Raw genomic sequence first — 22314 nt, forward strand, 5'->3', positions numbered from 1 at the left:
CAATTTAGTAAATTTATTATTATTATTATTATTATTATTATTATTATTATTATTATTATTATTATTATTATTGTTCACAGGGAACAAGACCACTGATTTAACTTGCAAAGAAACCTCCGCTGAAGATAATCTGTGCACACGAAAAGTGAAAACAGGGAAAAAGAATAACAGGTGAGTTTCACAGACTATCTTTGAATTCCGCGTTCATCAAAAGACCGCCCATGCACAGGTTGAGAGATTTAAATATTTCATCAACAATACAAGCTTTGAATTAATGAGACGTATTTTGAACTGTATGTCCTTATGAAAATCTGGAGATTTAACTTTCTTGTGATATACTATGATATAATAGCTTCGGAGGCCAAGATATCCTTGTAATTAAGCGGTACTTACATAATTGTCGTTGACTGATTTATTTGGACATTATAGTTATGGAGTTTTAACTGTATGGCGAATGGGTTCTCCTGATAATTATGTGATTTGAATTCTCAGTTTCTGTGTTGATTCACATTTTCTTACATGGACTTGTTGACTCTGGTTTTAGAGGTTTTGGTACTTATCTTTAATCAGGACTTGGTTGTATAAGTTCCTCATCATTCTTAGGCTTTTGAATTTGCACGATTCAGCCCTGTTGTAAATGGATTGCTTTGAGGAAAATGTTTTCTGTTCACTGTTTATCAGTGGGACTTTGCTGATACTAGATCGTTCAGTAGACAGAATACTTAGGTGGTACAGACTTTGCCTTCCTTATTACTTTAATTGTGGTCTCAGCACGCACTAGAAGATCTCCTAAAGGGGGCAGTGCCGATTGTGCACCTCACTCAGGATACTGTAGGCATTACATAAGGTTCTTTGCAGCGTCCCTTCGGCCCCTAGCTACAACTCCTTTAATTCCATTGACTATACCTCCGTTCATTTTCTCTTTCAGCACTGAATGACCTCATAGGTGCCAGCGCCTTGCCTCTGGCCTAAATTTTATATTCCAGTTCCACACTGGGAGATATCTTTAATTGTACAGTAAATGAATTGCTGCTATGGGATAAGGGTTTAATACCATGTTAATGAATGGATATCTATACTCACTGGAAGATTACACTTGCGATTTTGATTAGATAAGGTTTAGGCACCTCGTTAATATGTGGGCCTTGTTTACAAATTTGGTGACTTAATTCTTTGGTGATTAGACAAAGTCATAGCCATAGCATGTGGTTTGTTTCATTCATTAGTCATGTGATCCTTATCGCAGTGTGAGATATTTATCTTGATACTGATTTTGATTCCACGTTAACCATTAAGGAGACTGTAGTCTTGGGGATTTAGCAGTACGGGGAATGGCTTACGTTGATGAGATCATTTTAGCTGAGCTTCCAAACAGTAGGTCTGTATAGTCGAGAAGATTTAGTCATTTGCTGCTTTGTACTTTTTGTTCGCTTACTTCCGCTCAACAGTTCAACTTCATTAACTTTGTATTGCTACAATGTGCACTTATCACTTAAAAAACCAGTGTTTCTTCAGGCAGTATGATAGTATGGGCACTTTACTCACTGGTCAAGTAATAATAATAATAATAATAATTATGATAATAACAACAATAAAAATAATAATGCTAGAGGTTTGATGATCTCGAAGCACGAACTCAGTGTTACTGAATATGGTTGGAATTCTTACTTAATCACCAAACCCACATATAATTTGTAAGTTTTAAAAGTTATATAATTCCCTTTTGAAACTCTCTGTTGGGACAGGGGCTTGCAAGTGACCCATTGAGAGAAGAATATGTAACACTTTGAGATTTACTTGGAGGCTTGCAGAGCACACCATATGTGTTGCCTTGATAATCATACGTATTTCAACAACAACTTATTTTAAAAACTTTAAAATGACATCTTTTGTTTCTTTATGCACGATTTTTGCAGTGTGAGACTGCAAATTCTGAAGTTAAAATTAAAAATTATAAATATTTTGTCTCAAGTTTATCTTCTGCTGTTGTAGATTGGCACGGGCTCTTGCTTCATGAATAGCCGTAAATTTGCTTCCTTTTTTTGTGGCATGTGGCACTTCCTGGCATATTAAATTCCTCTGGGATCAGTTTATAAGGGTAATAACAGTCAGGAAATAATCATCATTACTTTATTAATTATCAAATAATATTATAATAAAATAACTTTTTTATTTAGACTTTTTACAATGGCAAAATATCACAACGCGACCAAAACGCTACGAGGTCATGAACATGAATGAAAGAGTGAACGACTTCCGAGAAATGTAATGAATGAAAACTCCGGTGAAACCTAGTGAATAGACTTTCGTGACGTCATCGTAAACAACTACTGGCTTTGAAGGTGCTTTTGTCATTTGGTTAATGAATGACGATGACTTGACCGGAGCCATTGTAGATGACAGGTAACAGTGCAGATGACATGAAGGCAAATGAGTTTTACTCATTGGAGATGAAAAACGATCACGTTATGAATGGAAATATGACGGTGAATGTGCAAGATATGAATGTGGGCGGTGACGTTTGAGAACTTATCACCTGTGTTCAACACGACATTACTTCTCACGTTCCAATGGTTTCCGTTATGAAGAATGAAAAGATGGGGGGCCTTTAGGTCGAAAAGCATTGCAAATTCATTACATTTTTGGCTCTTAATACAGTTGTTCACTTTTGTCTAAGATTTAATTTAATAAAATGATCTCTTTTATAGGTTTTTTGTTTGCTTAGATTTATCATTAGTTTGTATAAATATAATTTTCAAACCTTTGTTTTGAAGACAAAGTTGCGATATCATTATTATTAGACTTGACCTTACACTAAATAAATAAAATAATTACTGCCAAACTTGCACATATAAATATAAAATGACACAAATGACGTTTTTGTTGATTTTTTACGGGATTGAAAGTTAAGCCATTTTTAGCAATGTTTAGAAATCACTAGTCTAATGCTGAGGAACATACCAAGATAAAAATATCTTAGGCGAAAATTAATTGAAATGCTTTTCTACAAAGGCCTATGGCACGTTGGACTTTATATATTATTATCACACTTAATGCCCTTCTCTAAGAAATTGCTCTCAACATAAACTAACCGGCGACATAAACAAAATAAATCTGACTGGATTATCACAGAGCAAAGATTATTCAGTGACGTTCTAGGAAATTATTTTTTCCACGAATTTCCTTATCTTTACCTCGTGTTTTTGGCAACAACCCTAAAACTAACGCAATTCTGTTTCGAGAAACTGAGGTACCATTTTTTTCCTCGTCCATTTATCCTGTGATCAAACCTGGAAAATTCTTTCCTATAGGCCTTTCTTGTATTCCCCCACACAACCAGAACTAGTCTTGAACTGTCCCTGCTTCTCTCAGCCACAGCCACAGTGAAAAAGAGTCAGATGCTGATGAAAACAGGTGATGAAATGATGATAATCGAAATGTCTTGTTGTGGTTTTGCAAGTTCCAGAGTTTCTAAGATTTCTTCCACAAAATGTTGCTGGAAGTTTCCAGAGCCTCTGTTTCAGCACCTGCAGTCCAGTTTCTGTTCAAGGTTTAAGCTGTCTTTTAACCCTTGGTGTCAGGAGCGAGGTTTCATATAGCTATGCTCTAAAATCTCTCCTTTGCCTCTAAAAGCTAATTTCAGCAGCGGTCTTCCGTTGGCGATTCCACGTGATACAAATATTTTCAATTAAAGCCTCCTGAAAACGTGTATATCCACGAAAGAACTTCTCCAAAATGATCGAGTTTGGGTGAGATTTTGGGCATAACATTTGACACCTGCCTGAGTACCCTTCGGTCACGAACTACTGCCGTAACCAAAGGGCTGTGAGAGTAGCAAAGACCAAAGCAGGTACAGAGGACATCTGAGCAGCTCCTCCGTCGGTGGTCGTCAGTTGGGAGTAGGTGAATTCTCGCTCTCTTTCTGTCACGACAGAGGAACGCTGGGAAGCGCCTTCGAGCTCAAGGGTGGTTGACTGGAAGTGGGTCTCGGGTGGGGTGATCTTGTTATCGCGGCCATCGCAGTTTCCGAAACTTTTGCCGATGCAAGCAGCGTAGGCCATGGCGTGAGCGATGTAGTTCTGCTCATGAAGCGTGTGGAAGAGGTGGGCCATTGGTCCTGTTGGATACAGAATGGGGATAAGTTTTAATGAATATGTCAGATGTAAGTGTGGCGTTGCCCTTTAGAAACCACATAAAAAAATAACGTAGAATTGTGTGATTGCTTGTAAAAGAAGGGTCTTTTTATTCCGGCATAACATTGTCATGTTTTGTTGTCTTAGGAAAGGCATGAAAATCTTGGAAGGGGAAATTAAGTGCCCTGTTAATAAGTGAATAGGACAAAGACTGTCATTTAGTAGAATTATGGTTAGAACATTAGAACATAAAATTTAAACCAAAGGCCAAGCATGGGACCTATGACGTCAGTCAGCGCTGAAAGGAAAACTGAGAGTAAAGAAGGTTTTGAAGGTGTAATAGGAGGAAAATTTCTCAATTGCATTATGATTACAGTAAAAGGAATGAAAAAGGTTGCAAACAGGGGCCGAAGGGACGCTGCAAAAAATCTTAGGTAATACTTACAGTATTGTGGTTAGAAGACGGCACGAGGAAGAGGAAAAAGGAGAGGAAAACATCGCATAGTAAGATTAAGGAGAACTCTGAGAAAGAGGAGCCACTGAAAGGAACTTACCGATGGCATAGATAGCGACGTCGTCGCCTCCGTGAGTCTCGGAGTTCTTGGGAACGGCAGCCAGCTGGGTGTAGTCCCAAGCGGTGGCTTCCTCCTGAGTGACGTTCCAGCGGGAGACTTCGAAGTGCTCGTTTTCGTCGTCGTCATCGCCATCTTCACTATCATCGTCATCGTCGGATTTGATGGTGTAATTGTATCCAGGGCCGTTGGCGTACATGAGAGTTGTGTAGGGTAGACCATCGTCGCCAAGGGCTGCTAGACCTAGGGACACGAGAGAACTTTTATCTCTCTCTCTCTCTCTCTCTCTCTCTCTTATAAGATAGTTGGGCTAGTTACAAATTAATGTCAAAATTAAGTAAAAACTGAAAACCTTCTTTTCCTCTTGGTTAAATAAGACTTTGAATATTGCATTTATGTCTTTAAAAGTGAACAGCTAAATTTTGGTAGCACTAAAAGAGAAAAGAATTAATTACGATGATAGAAACATAAGCATTGGCCAAAAAATAATCAGATAGACTGAGTAGTTTCCAAAAAAATATCTCGCCAAGTCAGAAAACTAAAACGTAAGGAGGAAGTTTTTCAGTTACTCACTCATGAGGAGTATATGACTTACCAATGATTTCTTGACCACGGGCAGGGTAACCGCTGATGGACATGGTATGGGCATGATCAGCTGTCACGACAATAAGGGTGTCCTGGAAGACAACAAAGAAAAGGAATGGTCTCAGTATGAAGAAAAAACTGACAAAAGAAAGGAAATCGTCAAGCTAGGAAATTGACTGTGTTTTCAGGCGCTCTTTCAAGGCAAATGGAAGTGAAAATTACAAGTAAAATATTCCTATGATGGATTTTTTTTTTTTTAGCTATAAGTGGTGTATACTTATAGTTCTGATGCGATAAGGATTCTTGTTAACATATTTTCCCACAAGCATATGCAAGCCTTATGTGAATGCTTATAAATGTACAGCAAATGCATTTCAAAGTTAGAATCATAAAATAAGTAAAGAAGAAAACACCCACCTCCCTGCTGGTAAGTCTTAGAGCTTCCTCGACAGCTCTGTCCATAGCAACAGCTTCGTCGAGAGCTCTGTGAGCTTTGGTATCGTGGTGTCCGTGGTCAATTCTTCCGCCTTCCACCTGGAAAGTAAAAAGAAATAAAGGTCTCAGTTCCAGTGAAAAGGAAAAGACAGAGGGAAGGAAATACTATTTTCCTTCGAAGGCTGTTACTCACTGATGATGGATTCACATTCACAATGGCAGCGTTTTTAACTCAAAGTCAGTTGCTAAGAATACTACCGCAATTGAAGTCTGTTGAAAGGTACGAGCAAGCTCTTGAAAAAATGTTTCCGGTTGCCAGAGTGTACGATGAAGCTGAGTGAATAAACTGGTATATTAGAAAAAAAAGATTATCACTTACAAGTAAGAAATATCCATTGGGTCCGTTTTTCAAGATCTTGATAGCAGCTGCGGCCATTTCTGCTAAAGTTGGGATGTCCAAGTTCTTCTCGACCTTTTCATATTCGTATGGGACATGGCCGTTGGAAAAGAGGCCTGTAAATATAAAGATCACGAATAAGAGAATTGAATGGGAAAGTATGAGTGAAATATTGAAACTAATTTTCGTTCAGGGTCATTTCTAGGCTGTTCTGTAAAGGCCAGATCTTAGATTTAAACACCAGCACTAAATGAAAGTTGTTTTATTTGGGAAAGTCTTTGAACATTATGGAATTAAAATACCAATTCCTCACATAATCCGTCAGCGTATAAAATTATTTCTTTTTTGCAATCACTCGGTCGAGTGATTGCAGTAGGCCCAGGCCCTTGGAAAAAAAAGTGAAGGGTTTGGGAACATGTGGGAGGTACAAGAATGGTCTTTAATCCTGAAGAAGGCGGTAGAATTGCCTCTTGTAAGATTGAAGGTAATAAGTCAATAAAAACGGGACCGCGCAGAGAATCCCAAACCCTTGGTAGTGGAGAAAAGAAAAAATGGCCACCGGATTGCTCTTACCTAACAGGTATTCGGTATCTGAGAGGTCCACATTGTGGAGGTCAGTCCTGCTCCTGACGAAGGCATGCTTGCTCTTGGTGGCGGCCCTCCTTTCTTGCCATTCTTGGGTCAGCTGACGACCATCGCGGCGAAGACACCTGTTTGGGTCGTCATCAAGAGGGTCTTTGGGCAAGTCTGTTGCATTGGCGTCGAAGTTCTGATATCCTCCACCCATGAGGACCTGCAGGGAACAAGGAATGATGAGGAAGGTCTCTTATCTGGCTATATATCACTTCTGTCATTATCTATCTATTTATCTATCTATTCAGCTGGTCTGCTGGTACAGTGGTTAGTGTCGTGGCATGCCACTCAGATGTCGCGGGTTAGCTGCAGAGTGGGGTCTATGGTGGGAGGTTGAGACCAACAATCTTTGGAAGCTTGAATATGAAGTCAGTGGTCCCATGTGAATAAGTTTCATCTACTGAAATAATAATAATAATAATAATAATAATAATAATAATAATATCTGTTTGTCGGTAGAACTCACATTAATGGAATTGCCAGGTTCGTCCTCAATGAGTTGCCTGGCGATGTCCTTGAGGTCAGGGCACTTCTCGAAGTCTTCAGGTTTGATGTTGCCATCACATTCCCAGTCGCGGTTGGGGACGTGAGCGTAACTGGCTGCAGGTGTGGCGTGAGTCAGTCTGGTGGAGGTGACCACACCTGTCGAAATCAAGGGTGACGAGGAATTTAAAAAATTTTGTCTAAATAAATGTCACCAATTTCTAAAATAAACCACCAAGGGCATAAATTTATGAGGGTTAATATTTTAAGTAGTAGATTTCCATGAATTTTAGAGAATGGCATATGGAAAAAATATCAAAATTTGTACCGAGGAGTCTCATGTATGCTCACCTGTCATTTTGCCGGCATCTTGGGCCCATTTGACGATGGAATAGACCTTGTTGGAGTCAAACATGGTCTGACAGTCGTTGTACTCGACAGATCCGTCAACTCCAACGGTCTTGTAATTGGTTTTCACACCAGTCAGATATGCTGTAGCAGTACTGGCACTGTCTGCTACTTGCTTGTTGACGTTGTATGTCTGGCGATGAAAAATAGAGAAAAATTTTTAAATATAAATGAGGCAGAGCATTTTCTTTTGACGGGAGGAACCGCAAAAAAAAAAAAAAAAATATATATATATATATATATATATATATATATATATATATATTATATATATATATAAATATGTCTATTTTAAATATATATATATATATATATTCTTATAGATAAACATGTCTATTTTAAAGAAAATGGGATACTAGTTATAAAGTCATAAATTTTAAGGTTAGGTGGGTCTGTCTGAATTAAAGTGAAACATCACATATTTCCTGTGTTGTATTTGTTTATGTTAATATAATATTGAAGCACAAAGGTAAAAAAAAAAAACAAGGTTACCTTTACAACATTAATACTGACATTGATTCTCATTGAAATAAGAATCTGTATTGCGAGGAAAGATCGCAATCTCTTGAAAAGGAGGTAACAGGAAATTATGTGCTGACAAATCAATACGGAAGTAATTAATATCCCAAAGTTCATTGCTTTGCATGTCGTGATACAAGGGAATATCGGCAAGTCGTTTGCGGCAACTGTTGCCATATATTAAACTGACCCTTTTTTGCCGTGCAAAGGAAACTTCCCTGACCATTTTTTCCTTCCTCATCGCAGTATCAATGGATTCCCGTTTGACCTTGTTTTCTTAGTTGTATTTGTTGAGTCATGAACAAATTACGGCTAAACTGGTATATGCTCGAATTGTTCCGATATTCTTTGTATTCTTGCACCAGTGATTAATGATATCCATCTTGATATTTAGTGGCTAGTTCCCTGTTTCACTATTTCTCATACGTTAAAGCGAACAGTGTAATATATTTTATTAGAAATGATAGTAGGCGGTAGTTTAAACCTTAACCTAGCACGGATTTAGGGAAATTTGATTATATCTTCTTCAGAAAAATATTTTAAATTATTTTCCCATTTGGCAACTTTACCTTGTTAATATGAAAACACTCAGAATATTTTTATTTGTAGCTGACGTCTAAGATTTTTTTTAAACGGTTCTGTAAGGTTTAACATTTTATGTATTCACTAAATTATAAATGATAAATAAGAAGAGACTTGTAAAACCAACTAAAAGAACTAATAAGGGGAACGTTCATTCCAGTGAATCAGAAGCAATTTAGATGTAAAGTTTAATATAAGGCGCCTTTATCTGTGGCCTTTTGACAGTAATTGTTGGTGGCCCCAGGAAAGGAACAACGGAGAAAAAACTGCAACAGGACTGACCCATACCCAGTTCTGAAGCCGCTACTCAGTGCGCAATGAACTGCCTTTTTTTAAGCTTTTTTATCTTTTTTTTTTTCTCAAAGCAAACCTCCCCCAAGGCTTTGGCAACAAGGCCCTCTAAACACGACTTGAAGAATGATTCAAGAATGACTCGAATTTCATGGTAAAAACTTGCCGAGTATTTCTTGCAGTTGCAAGATAATCTTCCCGCGGATAAGCGCCGACGACATCCACGCAAGCATTGAGTTCTGATCAGTGATTCAGTTTTACTTTTCTGCAAAAGAAAACTATTGAGATGGCGTTGTCCGTCCGTCCGCACTTTTTCTATCCACCCTCAGATCTTAAAAACTACTGAAGCCAGAGGGCTGCAAATTGGTATGTTGATGATCCACCCTCCAGTCATCAATACCAAATTGCAGCCCTCTAGCCTCAGTAGTTTTTATTTTATTTAAGGTTAAGTAAGCTATGATCGTGCGTCTGGCACCGCCGATCCAATTCCGGAGGCATCGCCGACGCACCTTCACTTGACCGCATCTGGGAAGCAATTGAGCGTCTGGTCGTAGCTGAGAGTTTCATACTGCGGCACATCGAGAGTGTCATACAGCATTGTACGCTGTACAGAAAACTCGATTGCGCCGAAGAAGCTTCGGCGCATGTTTTAGTTGTTTCTCTAAGCAAACAAGGAAGAGATTGCCACCTGTCTTCTTGAAAGGGTTTTCTCTACAGTCACAGACCCTCTTGAGTATTTAGTGCTTATTTAACGCTCACTCATCAAGTTGACTTTTTTTGGGCTTCCGTGTGACTTGCTGACTTTCCAGCCAAAACCCGAAAGTATGTCGCAAATCTTAGTAAGGACCGTGAAAGCTTTGTGTTGCATTACTTTAATATTTAAGTTCTTTTTAAGCAACTGAAATATATCATTCTTTCCATGAAATATATACGGATGGACCATGCACACTAATTTTGATATGAGCCCACGTATATATTTATGTATCCGTAAGCACACGTAAAAGTACCGACGTATGCTTATGTACACAGAAATGTATGTATGAATGCATTCATGTATTTGGTCTCTCAGCTACAAGGGAGTGAATGTCATTTCGTCTTTTTAGCCTAACAAAAACTAGATCTCTATAAAAAAAAAAAGTGATGATCGGATGAAATATTACCGAAGCTTGAGTTGCACTTTTGAAGCATGAATTTCGTCGAAAGAACGTAAAAGAAAAATAAAGAAGTGAAAAAGAGATAGCAAGTACGGTGCGTGGCTGTCGTACAGAACGTTAGCCAGGATTTATTGTGCCTCGTATTTCTTAAATATCCGTGCAAATTTCACTCTCCCTTTCAATGGATTTTTTTTCCCCAAGACTTTTCCTCTAGAGTTTATTTAGTAAAATGCTTTTGTTTTACTGATACGTCGTCTTCATAAATAAAGGTTTTAAAAGAGTCTATTCCACCATAGGAGAATTTTTAGGCTCGTCGTGGGGAAGAATGATTCAGCAATAATTTCTGATCAGCTTCGCATAAAGATTACGCGGACTAGGTAATTCCATTTCGACAATCTGCAAGTCAGTAATTTTAAGATATACTGATTATGCATTTTTTGGGATGTATTGTACTTACAAAAAATGTCTTCTCGAAAGCAACTTTGCACCTGCAACTGACAGTGTTGCTGTCGTATTGGAAAAATATTCACGACGTACATACAGACTATTTTGAACATTATTTATCAGTTCATTTATTTTCTTATTTATCGTATTTATCATTCCATTTATTTTCTTATCTGTCGTTCTAGCAGTCCACAAGTTTTGCACGTTTGGATAAGTATTTGCAATTAATTGTCGAAATGTTCGACTCTGGAAAAACTGTTTTAAAAATTTTTTTGTGAATGATTTCCTCCCAACTTCATCTCATGTGTTATCTCTTAAGATACTTATGGAATATGTTTCTACCTGGCGTAATTCTGTTTGATAACTGCCCTTACGTTTAACTTCCTTCTTTTAAAACCAGTCATTTTTTCATCAGACGTCTTTTTAATTTTTTTGCATATTCTTGTCATTTCAAAACTTCACTGTGAATGTTCTCTCCAGCAAGTTGCTTATTATAACGGTTTGATTTTATTCATTCTTCTTCTTCTCTTTCTGCGAAGAGACCAAGAATGGCATCGCCGCTTACATTTCAACAGGTACGATCACACAAATAAAAGAGTGTATTTGGTGCAATGATAAAGACACATTCCTGAACCAGGAATAACAGAAGAAGGTGAAGAATTCCAATATAATTCCTTATTGTGATTACTAAGGCACGACTGATCAACCTCAGATGTCAGTTCATTTGACCATGTCTCTCCATGTCTTCAAAAACGAGGTGTTTTTATCCCTAAAGATTCGGCCTTGAAAAGGCTATGCAACATATTCCCTTCCGGAAGAGCAATCGATGGGTGTGGGGGTGGGCGGGGGAGCTTTGTTTTTGTTTTATTATCTTTTGAACGGCTCCCCGTAGAGTGACCTCGCTCTGCTTCCCATAGAAAACGAGAGCTTACAACTTACGAAAAGTGTCTGATCGAACGGCCTTCGGGTGAAATGTGTTGGCTAATCCTTCCTCTCCGGGGCAAGTGGGTACGAAACATTTTATTTTTTTTTATAGTCCTACAAGACCGGCTACTTCATGCCCTTAGGAAGCTTAGCCTGAAGTGAAATAGAGATTGTAAATGAAGAAAAACAAGAAACAACTTGAGACCTATCAAAGACCTTGTTACAAAGTATTCCTTAGTAAATATAACATTTAGTAAGAAATTACATTTACCATTCATGAATACTGGACTGTCTAAAAAAAATTATCACTTTGTAAGCCTCTTCTTGTGGCAGGAAGGTATCTGTTCTTCATTTTACCAAAGATGTCTCATTTTGCTTCTGACAAGCACAAACTTTTCACACTATCACACCCAAGAAACGCATAGCATTGCAAATAATCAGTAACTTTATTTGCAAACGTTTTATCATCCCCTTTAGGGATGACATTTTAGTTTATTTTACATGCACGCGTATGCACACACACGTACATGCAGACATACAGGCATACATCCATGCACTCTAGCATCTAATTGCATTGCAACCATTCCGAAAAATTGCACGACCTCCCATCGCCTCTAAAGTCACCGTCGTCAGATCTTGAAATATCAAATGTGAGGTCCCAGGCCACGCCCAGGGAGTTATACCAGAGCCCTGAACGTTCCCGTTGGGAAACAATATAAATTTCCCAACCAGGAAATGGGTCAGGCAACAGCATTTAAAAGTTGTATAAGTAGTCTCTCTCTCTCTCTCTCTCTCTCTCTCTCTCTCTCTCTCTCTCTCTCTCTCTCTCTCTCTCTCTCTCTCTCAAGAATTCAGGATTGAACATTCGCATTTACGCCGAATAAAAGAGAATATAAAGAAAGAGCGAATATTAAAATAATTAGAGTCAAGTTGACACAAAAGGAGATAAGGACAAACCTCCATTTAAACTTACTGCCAAAAAAAAAAAAAGTTTTTGGGCAATGAACTCCTCACAGAAAAATCTGACGACCAGGTTGAATGAAATCGAAAGTACTGGATGACTTTCCAGCAAAAAGAAAACAACTACAAATGCTAAAGGAAAGAGAGTTTGTTTAGTGTTCTATCAAAGAATGAGAATATTACTCTGCTCGCAAAAATAACCGAAGACCAGGCTGAATAAAATTGAAAATGATACATTTTTTTCCTCATTAAAACAAAAACACAAATGATTACTGTTGGGAAAAATTGGGATCTTTCCTAGATAGTGACCCCCTAGGGTTTTTGGGGGTCGGTGTCTCGGACTAATATTTCCTCGGGCTCATTATCTTCATATTTACAGTCTTTTGTTTATGTTTTTGCGGTCATCCCCAACAGACTTGTACTAAACACGCCGGGTTAAAACCCTTTGGGGTCACTATCTAGGAAAGATCCAAAAATTAAGTATAATACAACCATTTATTACTACAGGGTAAAACTATTTTGTAAAATACAACCACGGTAAAGTATCCCTATTTTCTCAGTAAATGCCCGAAGATCGGGAGCAGTGAAATGAAAAGTGAATTTTTCTTCCAGTTCGCCCAGGTCAGTGGAACGAGTGTCTCGAATTCTTCTCTGTTACCAAACCACACCTGTTGAAGGTCGCGTCGGTCGGTAATTAGTGGCTGTAAAGCAGACACCCGCGAGTACCCCCAGGTGATGCTCGGGTAGACCGCGCAAAAAAAAAACTTTAAAAAAGGACGGGGGCGAGGGGAGGAAGGAGGAAAGTAAAGCGGGGAGAGAGAGAGAGAGAGAGAGAGAGAGAGAGAGAGAGAGAGAGAGAGAGGGGAAACGAATGCTTAATGAAGTAATATGATGCTGTGAGAGAGAGAGAGAGAGAGAGAGAAGAAACTAAGGCCTAATGAAGTAATAATGTTACTCTGAGAGAGAGAGAGAAACGAATGACTAATGAAGTAATATGATGCTGTGTGAGAGAGAGAGAGAGAGAGAGAGAGAGAAGAGAGAGGAGAGAGAGAAGAAACTAAGGCCTAATGAAGTAATAATGTTTGAGAGAGAGAGAGAGGAAACGAATGCCTAATGAAGTAATATGATGCTGTGAGAGAGAGAGAGAGAGAGAGAGAGAGAGAGAGAGAAAGAAACTAATGCCTAATGAAGTAATAATGTTACTCAGAGAGAGAGAGAGAAGAAATGGACGTCTACTGAATCAATAATGATCCCGAGAAAGATGGAAAGAGAGAGAGAGAGCGAGAGAGGGAGAGACAGAGATAGAGGGCAAAGCAAAGAAATGAATGTCTAAGGAAGTAATAGTGGTGTTGAGAGAGAGAGATAATGCATGAATGTCTATGAAGCAATAATGATGCTGAGAGAGAGAGAGAGAGAGAGAATTACTATTCTGAATACAGAGTGACATCAAGGAAGAAGCAAAAAGCAGATAGAATACCACCGTAAGAATCACGGAACCACAATCCATAACTAGTGAAATTTGTGAAGGTGAGAGAGAGCGAGAGAGACAGGCATGCGGAATTGGAGCCAATGAAGATGTTAAAGACAAGAAGAAGAAGAAAATATGAAAGAAGAGAAGAAAATAAAAACATAAGGAAATACTCAAAAGAAGAGATCACTTAAACACGTTACGTTGTCAGCTGATATTACGTATTATTACGGCCTATGTTATATATAACCTTTTTACGGCCTATGTTATATATAGCCTTATTACGGTCTATGTTATATATAACCTTCAGGGCGGTAAAAAATGGGTAATAACTTGATGGAATAGTGACAGATGGGGGTTCCCCCACACGTCGTCCATCACATTTCATGAAAATTTTGACAGTGGGTAAAATGTCAAGTCTGTACATACAGTAACGATTGTATAAGCGTAGTATTCAGTGTCTCTGATCCATAAATAATGAGTTATAGAATTACTATAGTTTTTAGGCGAATTATGAAGAAAAGAAGCAAAAAGAATGACACTTTGGTGTAAGAAGCAGAGGGTCACACTGAGCCCCGAAAACCAACATATCAAGAAGAGTCAATGTAAGAGACTGGGAAGAATGCACTGCAACAAGCACCTGTTTTTTTGCATTGCTCTGCATTGCAGTTGCACAAGTCAGATATTGCAGTTTCATGAAGACGGATTTTTCTTAGATAGAGGTTATCAGAGGTCAGCGCCTTCTTTCAGTCAGATGTTTTACACTAGTCGAAACTAGGCCTACTGAAATATGCAACACATCTTGTTAGACAAGTGTGTTACAATGGGGCCTAAAACCAAAAAGAGTAAGGATCTTCGATATCAGAGTTGTTAAAGTATAAATAGCCTCACGGGGTTCATTGCCGTTCACGCCAGACTTCTAAGGTCTGTTGCTAGATTGTCACGGGAACTTATGCACTGTATGTAGCTTCAAGTCACTAATCGAAAGACCAGCGATAGGCATAGAAATTTGAAACAATCGCACAAATATACAAAAGGCAGGCACATTCTCAGGCATGTGTTCAGAAGGAACAAGAAATCAGCAGAAAACAAGATTTACGCCATTAATGTTTTAAGCCGTTCCCCTGGAAGCCACGAATGAACTTTTTCTTGCTCTCATATAAACCCAGCATCGTTATAACGGGAATTCAGAGTAATGGGTTCTTGTAGCTGCCTGCTGGCGTACATAAAAAATGAAAAATCGCTGTCCTTTTATTTCATCCGTTAAGTCAAAGTGACATTTAATTTCGGTGAAGACCAAGGGGGAAATTCCCGCTGACAGAGAGCGCATGCGTCAATCAAAAGACGATCAAGAAGCGCACGTGCTTTGTTTTTCCGAACTCTTGTCCATTAATGTTTCTCACATCTTTTCTATGAACAGTCTTTACTCGTCGACAATGACCACTCCTGCTGTGATGCCAGTAAATGAAAACAAGTCTTGATATTTTTACGCCTATTGTCTGTACATCTGTCCTTGAAAACACAATCACATACACACATACGCAAGTATCTATATTATAGTATACATACACAAACTGTATTTGTATATATGTATATACATAGTGTTTGTGCATGTATACTGTACAACCAAGACGCACATGCGCCGTCGATTAGCAGAAGTAAGCTGCAATCATTTTTAACCAGCGGAAGAACAAAATAGAGAACCCCCTCCCCCCCAAAAAAAAAGACAGGATGAGACTCAAATGGCCAGAGTTATGAGGATATAAAGTTAAATTGTGCCTTTAGAATTTGAAGCCACTCGCATGTAAAAGACGGGGCACCACGTGAGAGGTTCTGTTAAGGGAAAGAAAAATCACGCGATGTTGTGTAATGTTCCTCGGCTCCTGTTAGATCACGTGATACTGGCTACGTAATCTACAATGTGCATACGTCTGCTTTTGTTGTTGTTCTTCATCTATTGAAAGAATTGACGTAGTGTAGCTACTGTTGAAACATATAATTATATATATAATATATGTATACTGTCTATATATATGTATATTGTGTGTGTATGTGTGTGCATGTATAATGTTATAATGACTTATTTAGTGATGGTATGATTTTCGATGGTGTATATAGTAGTCTTCCTTGAAACAGAAAAAAGTTTAAATCTGTTCAAGGTCCCTGCATCGGAAGATTTCACACTTCATGAGCAAACTCTTATCATTTTTTCTATCAACTCAGTAATAACATGATGCAGAATTTCTGTTATTTCCTGTTTAAAATCTTCATACTCTCTCGCAGAAACGTTTCGCAGTAATATAAAACATACAAAACGTGAGCTCGAAGGTCGACTGTCATTTATTTATGTAAACTCTAAATTGTAACTCGAATGTCATGCTGTTTACGTAAACTCAAAATGTGAACTCGATTGTCATTCTATTTATGCGAACTCGAATGTCATTCTATTGTGTAAACTCAAAATGCGAACTCGAATGTCATTCTATTTATGCAAACTCAGAACGCGAACTCGAATGTCATTCTGTTTGTGTAAACTCAAAATGCCAACTCGAATGTCATTCTATTTATGCAAACTCAAAACGCGAACTCGAATGTCATTCTATTTACGTAAACTCAAAATGCGAACTCGAATGTCATTCTATTTATGTAAACTCAGAACGCGAACTGGAGTGTCATTCTTTTTATGTAAACTCAAAATGTGTACTCGAATGTCATTGTATTTGCGTAAACTCAAAACGCGAACTCGAATGTCATTCTATTTACGGAAACTGAAAATGCTAACTCGAATGTCATTCTGTTCACGTAAACTCGGTGCCCATTTGTCCCCATACCGGTAACTGGTTCTCACGGCGATCCCGTTCTCTCTAGTGCCTCGTCCGAGCCGAAGGAAGGGATGAAACGCCTTATCCCATGGCTTGTCGATTATCCCATTAACTCCGAGGTTCAGGAAACGAAGCGGCACTTCTGGGTGCGTACTTGGCACTCGGGCCCTTGTCATGTTTCGTGAGGAGGTGCCATTATTTCAGCTTTTGTGTGTAAGCTTTTTTTTTAGTACTTAATTATCATATTAGACAACAATTCGGCCTTAGCGAAAGGTCTTCTCTCTCTCTCTCTCTCTCTCTCTCTCTCTCTCTCTCTCTCTCTCTCTCTCTCTCTCTCTCAGAATCACTTCCAGGTTCGTGTTTAGATCTTCGTGTGCAAAATTGAATTTCATGCAATTGTCGTAATTACCATTGCCGCTGCTGTCTTTCTTTTTGAAAAGAGGGATGCGGTTTAAAACGTTAAAAGAAAAACGGAATACCAACTTCATTAATTCAGCAATGCAAAAATGCGAGATAAGACATCAATGATGACGAAATTTTGAAGAATTCTAAACCGCAAAGAATTCCTGAAAGAGACTGTCCGTCTCATATCTATTTAACGTTAATACAGAAATATGGTCTCCCGAAGATTCTGCTTCACCGGACATTTAAAATCACAATAACAATTGGATTGAAATTTGATAATAGAGATTCTTTTACCAACGGCAATGGATCACAATGAGGTCTGAGAGCCAAAGGAAGTGGAGAGAAGAGGAATGTGAAAGATAGGACAGGGCACATCGTAATGCATTTAACCACAAGTATATCTCAACTGACCGTGAAATTATTGGGCGAAAGGGCATGTGTTCTTGTAAAAAACACGAACCCACCCACCGAGCGCCCACCCCCACCCCCTTAAATACCGATCCACCCACGCACACACATTTATTGCACCCTAGAAGCGGAAGCAGACGGTAAACAAAAGGAAAAAAAAAGGATTGCTTAACGGATGTCTGAGTGCCGCACAAACGTTCGTTCGACAAAAAAAAAAAAAAAAAATTGCGAAATTCAGAGCGAAATAATCTCACTGCAGCAATGCAGGAAGTTAAAGTAAAAAATAAATTGAAGTAAACTTATTGGAATAAATACAAATATTGACCTATGGCGTAAGGTTCTTATTTTGGAGTCGACAAATAATTTCAGTCTTGGAAATGGTTTCGTTTTAGATCTTGAACTTTATCTGCATAAATAGTCTGAAGGACCGATGGCGAAATCAGGGAAGGAAAAGTAAGGCTTTAGAGGCTCACCGAGTTTTGTTTCTTTTGTCAACAATATTTTCTGCGAAGACTAGTCCAAATGGAATTATTTATTTTCCCCAATTTTTTTACAACAGGAAAATCCTAAACTATAACAGTAAAATAAAAGAGAAACATGACAAAATCGCGTTTCCGGACTACATATTGAATGAGAAACATTACATGAGAAGCAAGGGAAATAGTCCTGAACCTCGCATAAACGAGACATTTAATTTTATGCTTTTGCCTTTCAAAATATGGGTTTATTACATTTCTTCACGATAAAGGGAAGCCTTATGAATGCTGTTGCGTTATTTTTTAATGTTGCCATTTTCAAACTGATACTTCCACAGATTCCTGTGATTATTAGTAGAATAAGGAAAAGAAGAAAGCCCACTTGGAGAAGAAGGAATAACAGAAGGAAGAGAAGGACAAGGAGCAGGAGAAAGTGGACAAGTAAGGTTTATGGAAAATCCAAGGAAAAAGAAGAAAAGTAGAACCCAAAAGAGGAGGAGGGGACGGGGCGGGCTAGGGGTTAAGAATTAGGGAAGGAGGAATGCCCTTAGAAGTACTGAAAATAGGAGGAAAGAGGATAGAAGCATGGCAGACAGGAACGCCTCCTTACCTTAGAAAGTCCTACATGGGGGAAAGTCTCAAAGGTAAGAGTTCCTTCCTCTCCTCCGCGTTTGGCAAGCTGGCCCTTGTAGATCCTGGCAGCGGTCAGGGTAGGGATACTCATGCCATCACCGAGGAATAGGATGACATTTTTAGCCACGTTGGTGTTCCATTTCTGACCCAGAGCTCGCTTGAGTTCCGACTGGCCGATACTGTTCCAGTAGTCCTGATCTGGAAGGCGTGAGAAGAAGAATTATGTTTTCGGCGGTCACTCGGTTGATATGAGGGGCTTTTGGAGAGAGAGAGAGAGAGAGAGAGAGAGAGAGAGAGAGAGCGTGCCCTCCCGTGAGGAAGCGGCATATTTACCGCTCCTTCGGAAGGTCACGGCGAAGGTGAGCCAGAGGTGGCGTGAACTTCGGCCGTGAGCGAAGACCAATTAATGATACTTGGAGAAAAATTTGCATAAAGGTCCTCTCGAGTACCCAGACGCCATTGATTTCAGTGTACGCGAAAAACAAAACAAATGAAGGTCAAGGTTTTGTTCTTAATGTTATTGTACTATTATCATAATTTTAGGTAACATATATTATACTTAAGTCGGAATAAATTTTGGGTCTCTTGAAACAAATCTAAATAGGGATTTAAAGAAAATTAAAACGTTATTTTAATATTTACCGAAATAATAATAATAATAATAATAATAATAATAATAATAATAATAATAATAATAATAATAATAATAGTAATAATAATAATAATACACTGATGAAATTGTGAAAATTAGTTGTTAGTCGTATCTGACTACTGTGTCATAAAAAGGACTTGTAATTTTTTGCTGTTTAACGACACTTGGAAACAGTACAACGAAAGAAAAATAGAAGGGTGAGATTCATGTTTTTTTTTTTTTTTGTGCGAGCCGCTATATACACACACACACACACACACACACACACACACACACACATATATATATATATATATATATATATATATATATATATATATATATATATAATAATGTACATACAGATTTGTCTTTTTTTACTTTCTTCATGTCATCTATACAGAATGATTATAAATGGATAAAGTAATTATAAACCCCCTGCTTGATGTATAAAGAAGTATATATATGTATGTATGTATATATACATACACATATATACATACATATATATATAAAGATATGAATAATTTTTACTCTACAACGTGTCAAATGACTTTTTTTTAATCGTTATTTCTTTTTTCTTTCTTGTTCACTTTTCTCTTTACGTTCAGAAGAAAACTAATTTGTATCTGTACGTGTGCACTTGTACTTGCTTCCTACACATATGAAAAGTAAGATACGAACGTGTGCACTTGTACTTGCTTCCTGCACATATGAAAAATAAGATACGATACTTAATTCTTCAAAAGTCACACAAACACAGCAAGAGTCAATCAGATATTATTCAGCAAACTGGTCACTCTTCGTACATTACTATGAGACGATGTGAAAGCTTCATAGCTGTAGAATTTAAATTACAGTCGTTTTTTTAGGCATGTTGATGTAACTATCTATTTTAGAATTTGTTTTACGAATGTCACTCTTTTATACATGAAGCAGAGGGTTTGTATTTACTTTATTCATTTATAATCACTCTGATTATAGATGGTATGAAGAAAGTAAAAAAAAATGCAGAAGGGAATTGCTTCATTCAACGTTTTAAATTATCCGAGGAAACATTTACATTTACTCTATCGTTTGATGGTTTGAATTTTAGCTTCTAACGAAGGCTGTCATAAATAAATACATAAAGAATAAGTAACTAATTAATTAGTATTGTATTTAAGGATACGAGCTCTCTTCAAAGCTTCCCATAAAACATCAGTTAGGTAGCATTCTAGATTACTATTCTGTAACTACTTTTCCATCTTTTATAAAGATCTAAAAATTTTCCCTCCAATTTACCTTGCTTGCAAACGACCGGGGAAAAGTTGATTCTTTACGAGTGCCCCCTCCCCCAACCCCGGCCCACCTTACTTTCTTTGACTAACAGCGAACCTACTACGCTCGTCGTCACTCAAGAAACCAATACGCAATTTTATACCATCAAGTTCACAATAAAGATTCCGTCGCATAAACCTACGTTGCCGTAATTATTCATCAACTGACGCTATTTATTCACTGTTTTTCCTTACCTTCGAGTTGGGTCTTCCTGTATCTCTTGGCATGGAACGGGGATCCGGAGACTCCCCACACCAGATGCAGCGCCACAAGGCTCAGTATAGTAAATGATCTCATTTCGCCCTTGGATAAAGGCTCTGTGGTCACTTTCTGCAAGGGAGGAAACAGGCAGGGTGGTCATATCGAATTTTAGGAGACTGACAATGTTCAGCGTTTCCCTAACAAGTTTCATAGCAAATGAGATTCAAGTTTCCAGAGTGATCAATTGTTAAACAAAGGTTTTCTTTTGAGGAAAAGATATCGTAAATGACCGTAGTCCCGGCACAACGCCGGATTTCGTAAAAGAATGTGTTAATCTTAATGGAAAAGACTGTGACCATTTGAAATTGCAACGCCAGATTTCACAAAAAAAAAAATGTAGTTTTAATGGAAAAGACAAACAGTGAACGTTTGAAATTGCAACGCCAGATTAAAAAAAAATGTCAATGTTAAAGGAAGAGACAAATAAATGTCTTAATGGGGAAGAAAGCGAAACTGGAAACGTTTCACGGGTATTAAGCACGGTTTACACGCTACGATAAATTGTAACGATTTATTGTAATGAAAAGGTTGTTACAATTTGTCGTTACGTGTAAACAGGTGATCGCTACAATAACGATCTCTCATGTTTACACGTAACGACAAATTGTAACAACCTTTTCATTACAATAAATCGCTACAATTTATCGTAGCGTGTAAACCGTCCTTTATCCGCAAAAGTACGGATTCCAGTGAACAGATTTTGGCCTTGAACCACATCCAATGTTTCACTAGGGCAGTCGAAGCTAACTGAGATTTGGGGTTACAGTCAAGTTTCAGAAAAGCATGGGCAGAACCCAGTTTAATTTCCAGATCTGGGCTTCGGATTACATTGAACACGAATAATCACTAAAGCAACAAAATAAGTACAGTAATTTAAATTTTGATATTGAGTATTTTACTAAACCCTTTTATTAAAAGGCTATATTACGTGGAAAATCTTAAGAATCCCCTTCTTGAAGAGAAGGAACTATACTGGCTTTAATTCGAAACTCTAGTTTGAGAAATATAACATTTCACAGGACACACCAAAATTAGGTAGAACTGATATTTTATGTAAAGTATTATACTGTGATCTATGAATGATACTTCAACCGAAGTGTATGTAATTATCGACTATCTGATGCCTCAGAATACGTGTAAATATATTTATCTGAAGTATCACAAAAAGTTGAACCCAGTAACTTCAGCTTCATTAATCACTGATAACTATCGACAAAATTTTACAATACTCGACTGCTTTTAAGTTCAACTTCCGCAGGTCCAATGACTGAATTATACAGTTTTACCAAGCATCTGTAGGTAGGATTTCCTTAATACTGAGCCCAATGTTTTGTTGGTGGCGAAATGCAAAGTGCACAACACTTGTACGG

General features: G+C 38.0%; 1 protein-coding gene across 1 annotated transcript in view; it reads right to left on the minus strand.

Annotated features, from left to right (window-relative positions):
• Positions 1–2116: 2116 nt before the first annotated feature.
• The window catches only part of LOC136849148 (alkaline phosphatase-like), a 22050-nt gene continuing 1852 nt past the window's right edge, over positions 2117–22314 (minus strand). The window contains exons 2-11 of the mRNA XM_067122224.1: positions 20878–21013; positions 18710–18930; positions 7590–7779; positions 7222–7397; positions 6696–6915; positions 6105–6238; positions 5708–5824; positions 5301–5382; positions 4688–4948; positions 2117–4117 (exon numbers count right to left, since the gene is read on the minus strand). Coding sequence (XP_066978325.1) covers positions 3804–4117; positions 4688–4948; positions 5301–5382; positions 5708–5824; positions 6105–6238; positions 6696–6915; positions 7222–7397; positions 7590–7779; positions 18710–18930; positions 20878–20980 — 1818 coding nt within the window. The 5' untranslated portion in view covers positions 20981–21013 and the 3' untranslated portion in view covers positions 2117–3803. The remainder of the gene's footprint in view (positions 4118–4687; positions 4949–5300; positions 5383–5707; positions 5825–6104; positions 6239–6695; positions 6916–7221; positions 7398–7589; positions 7780–18709; positions 18931–20877; positions 21014–22314) is intronic.

The sequence above is a fragment of the Macrobrachium rosenbergii genome, chromosome 20, assembly GCF_040412425.1.
Source record: "Macrobrachium rosenbergii isolate ZJJX-2024 chromosome 20, ASM4041242v1, whole genome shotgun sequence".
Classification (NCBI taxonomy): Eukaryota; Metazoa; Arthropoda; class Malacostraca; order Decapoda; family Palaemonidae; genus Macrobrachium; species Macrobrachium rosenbergii.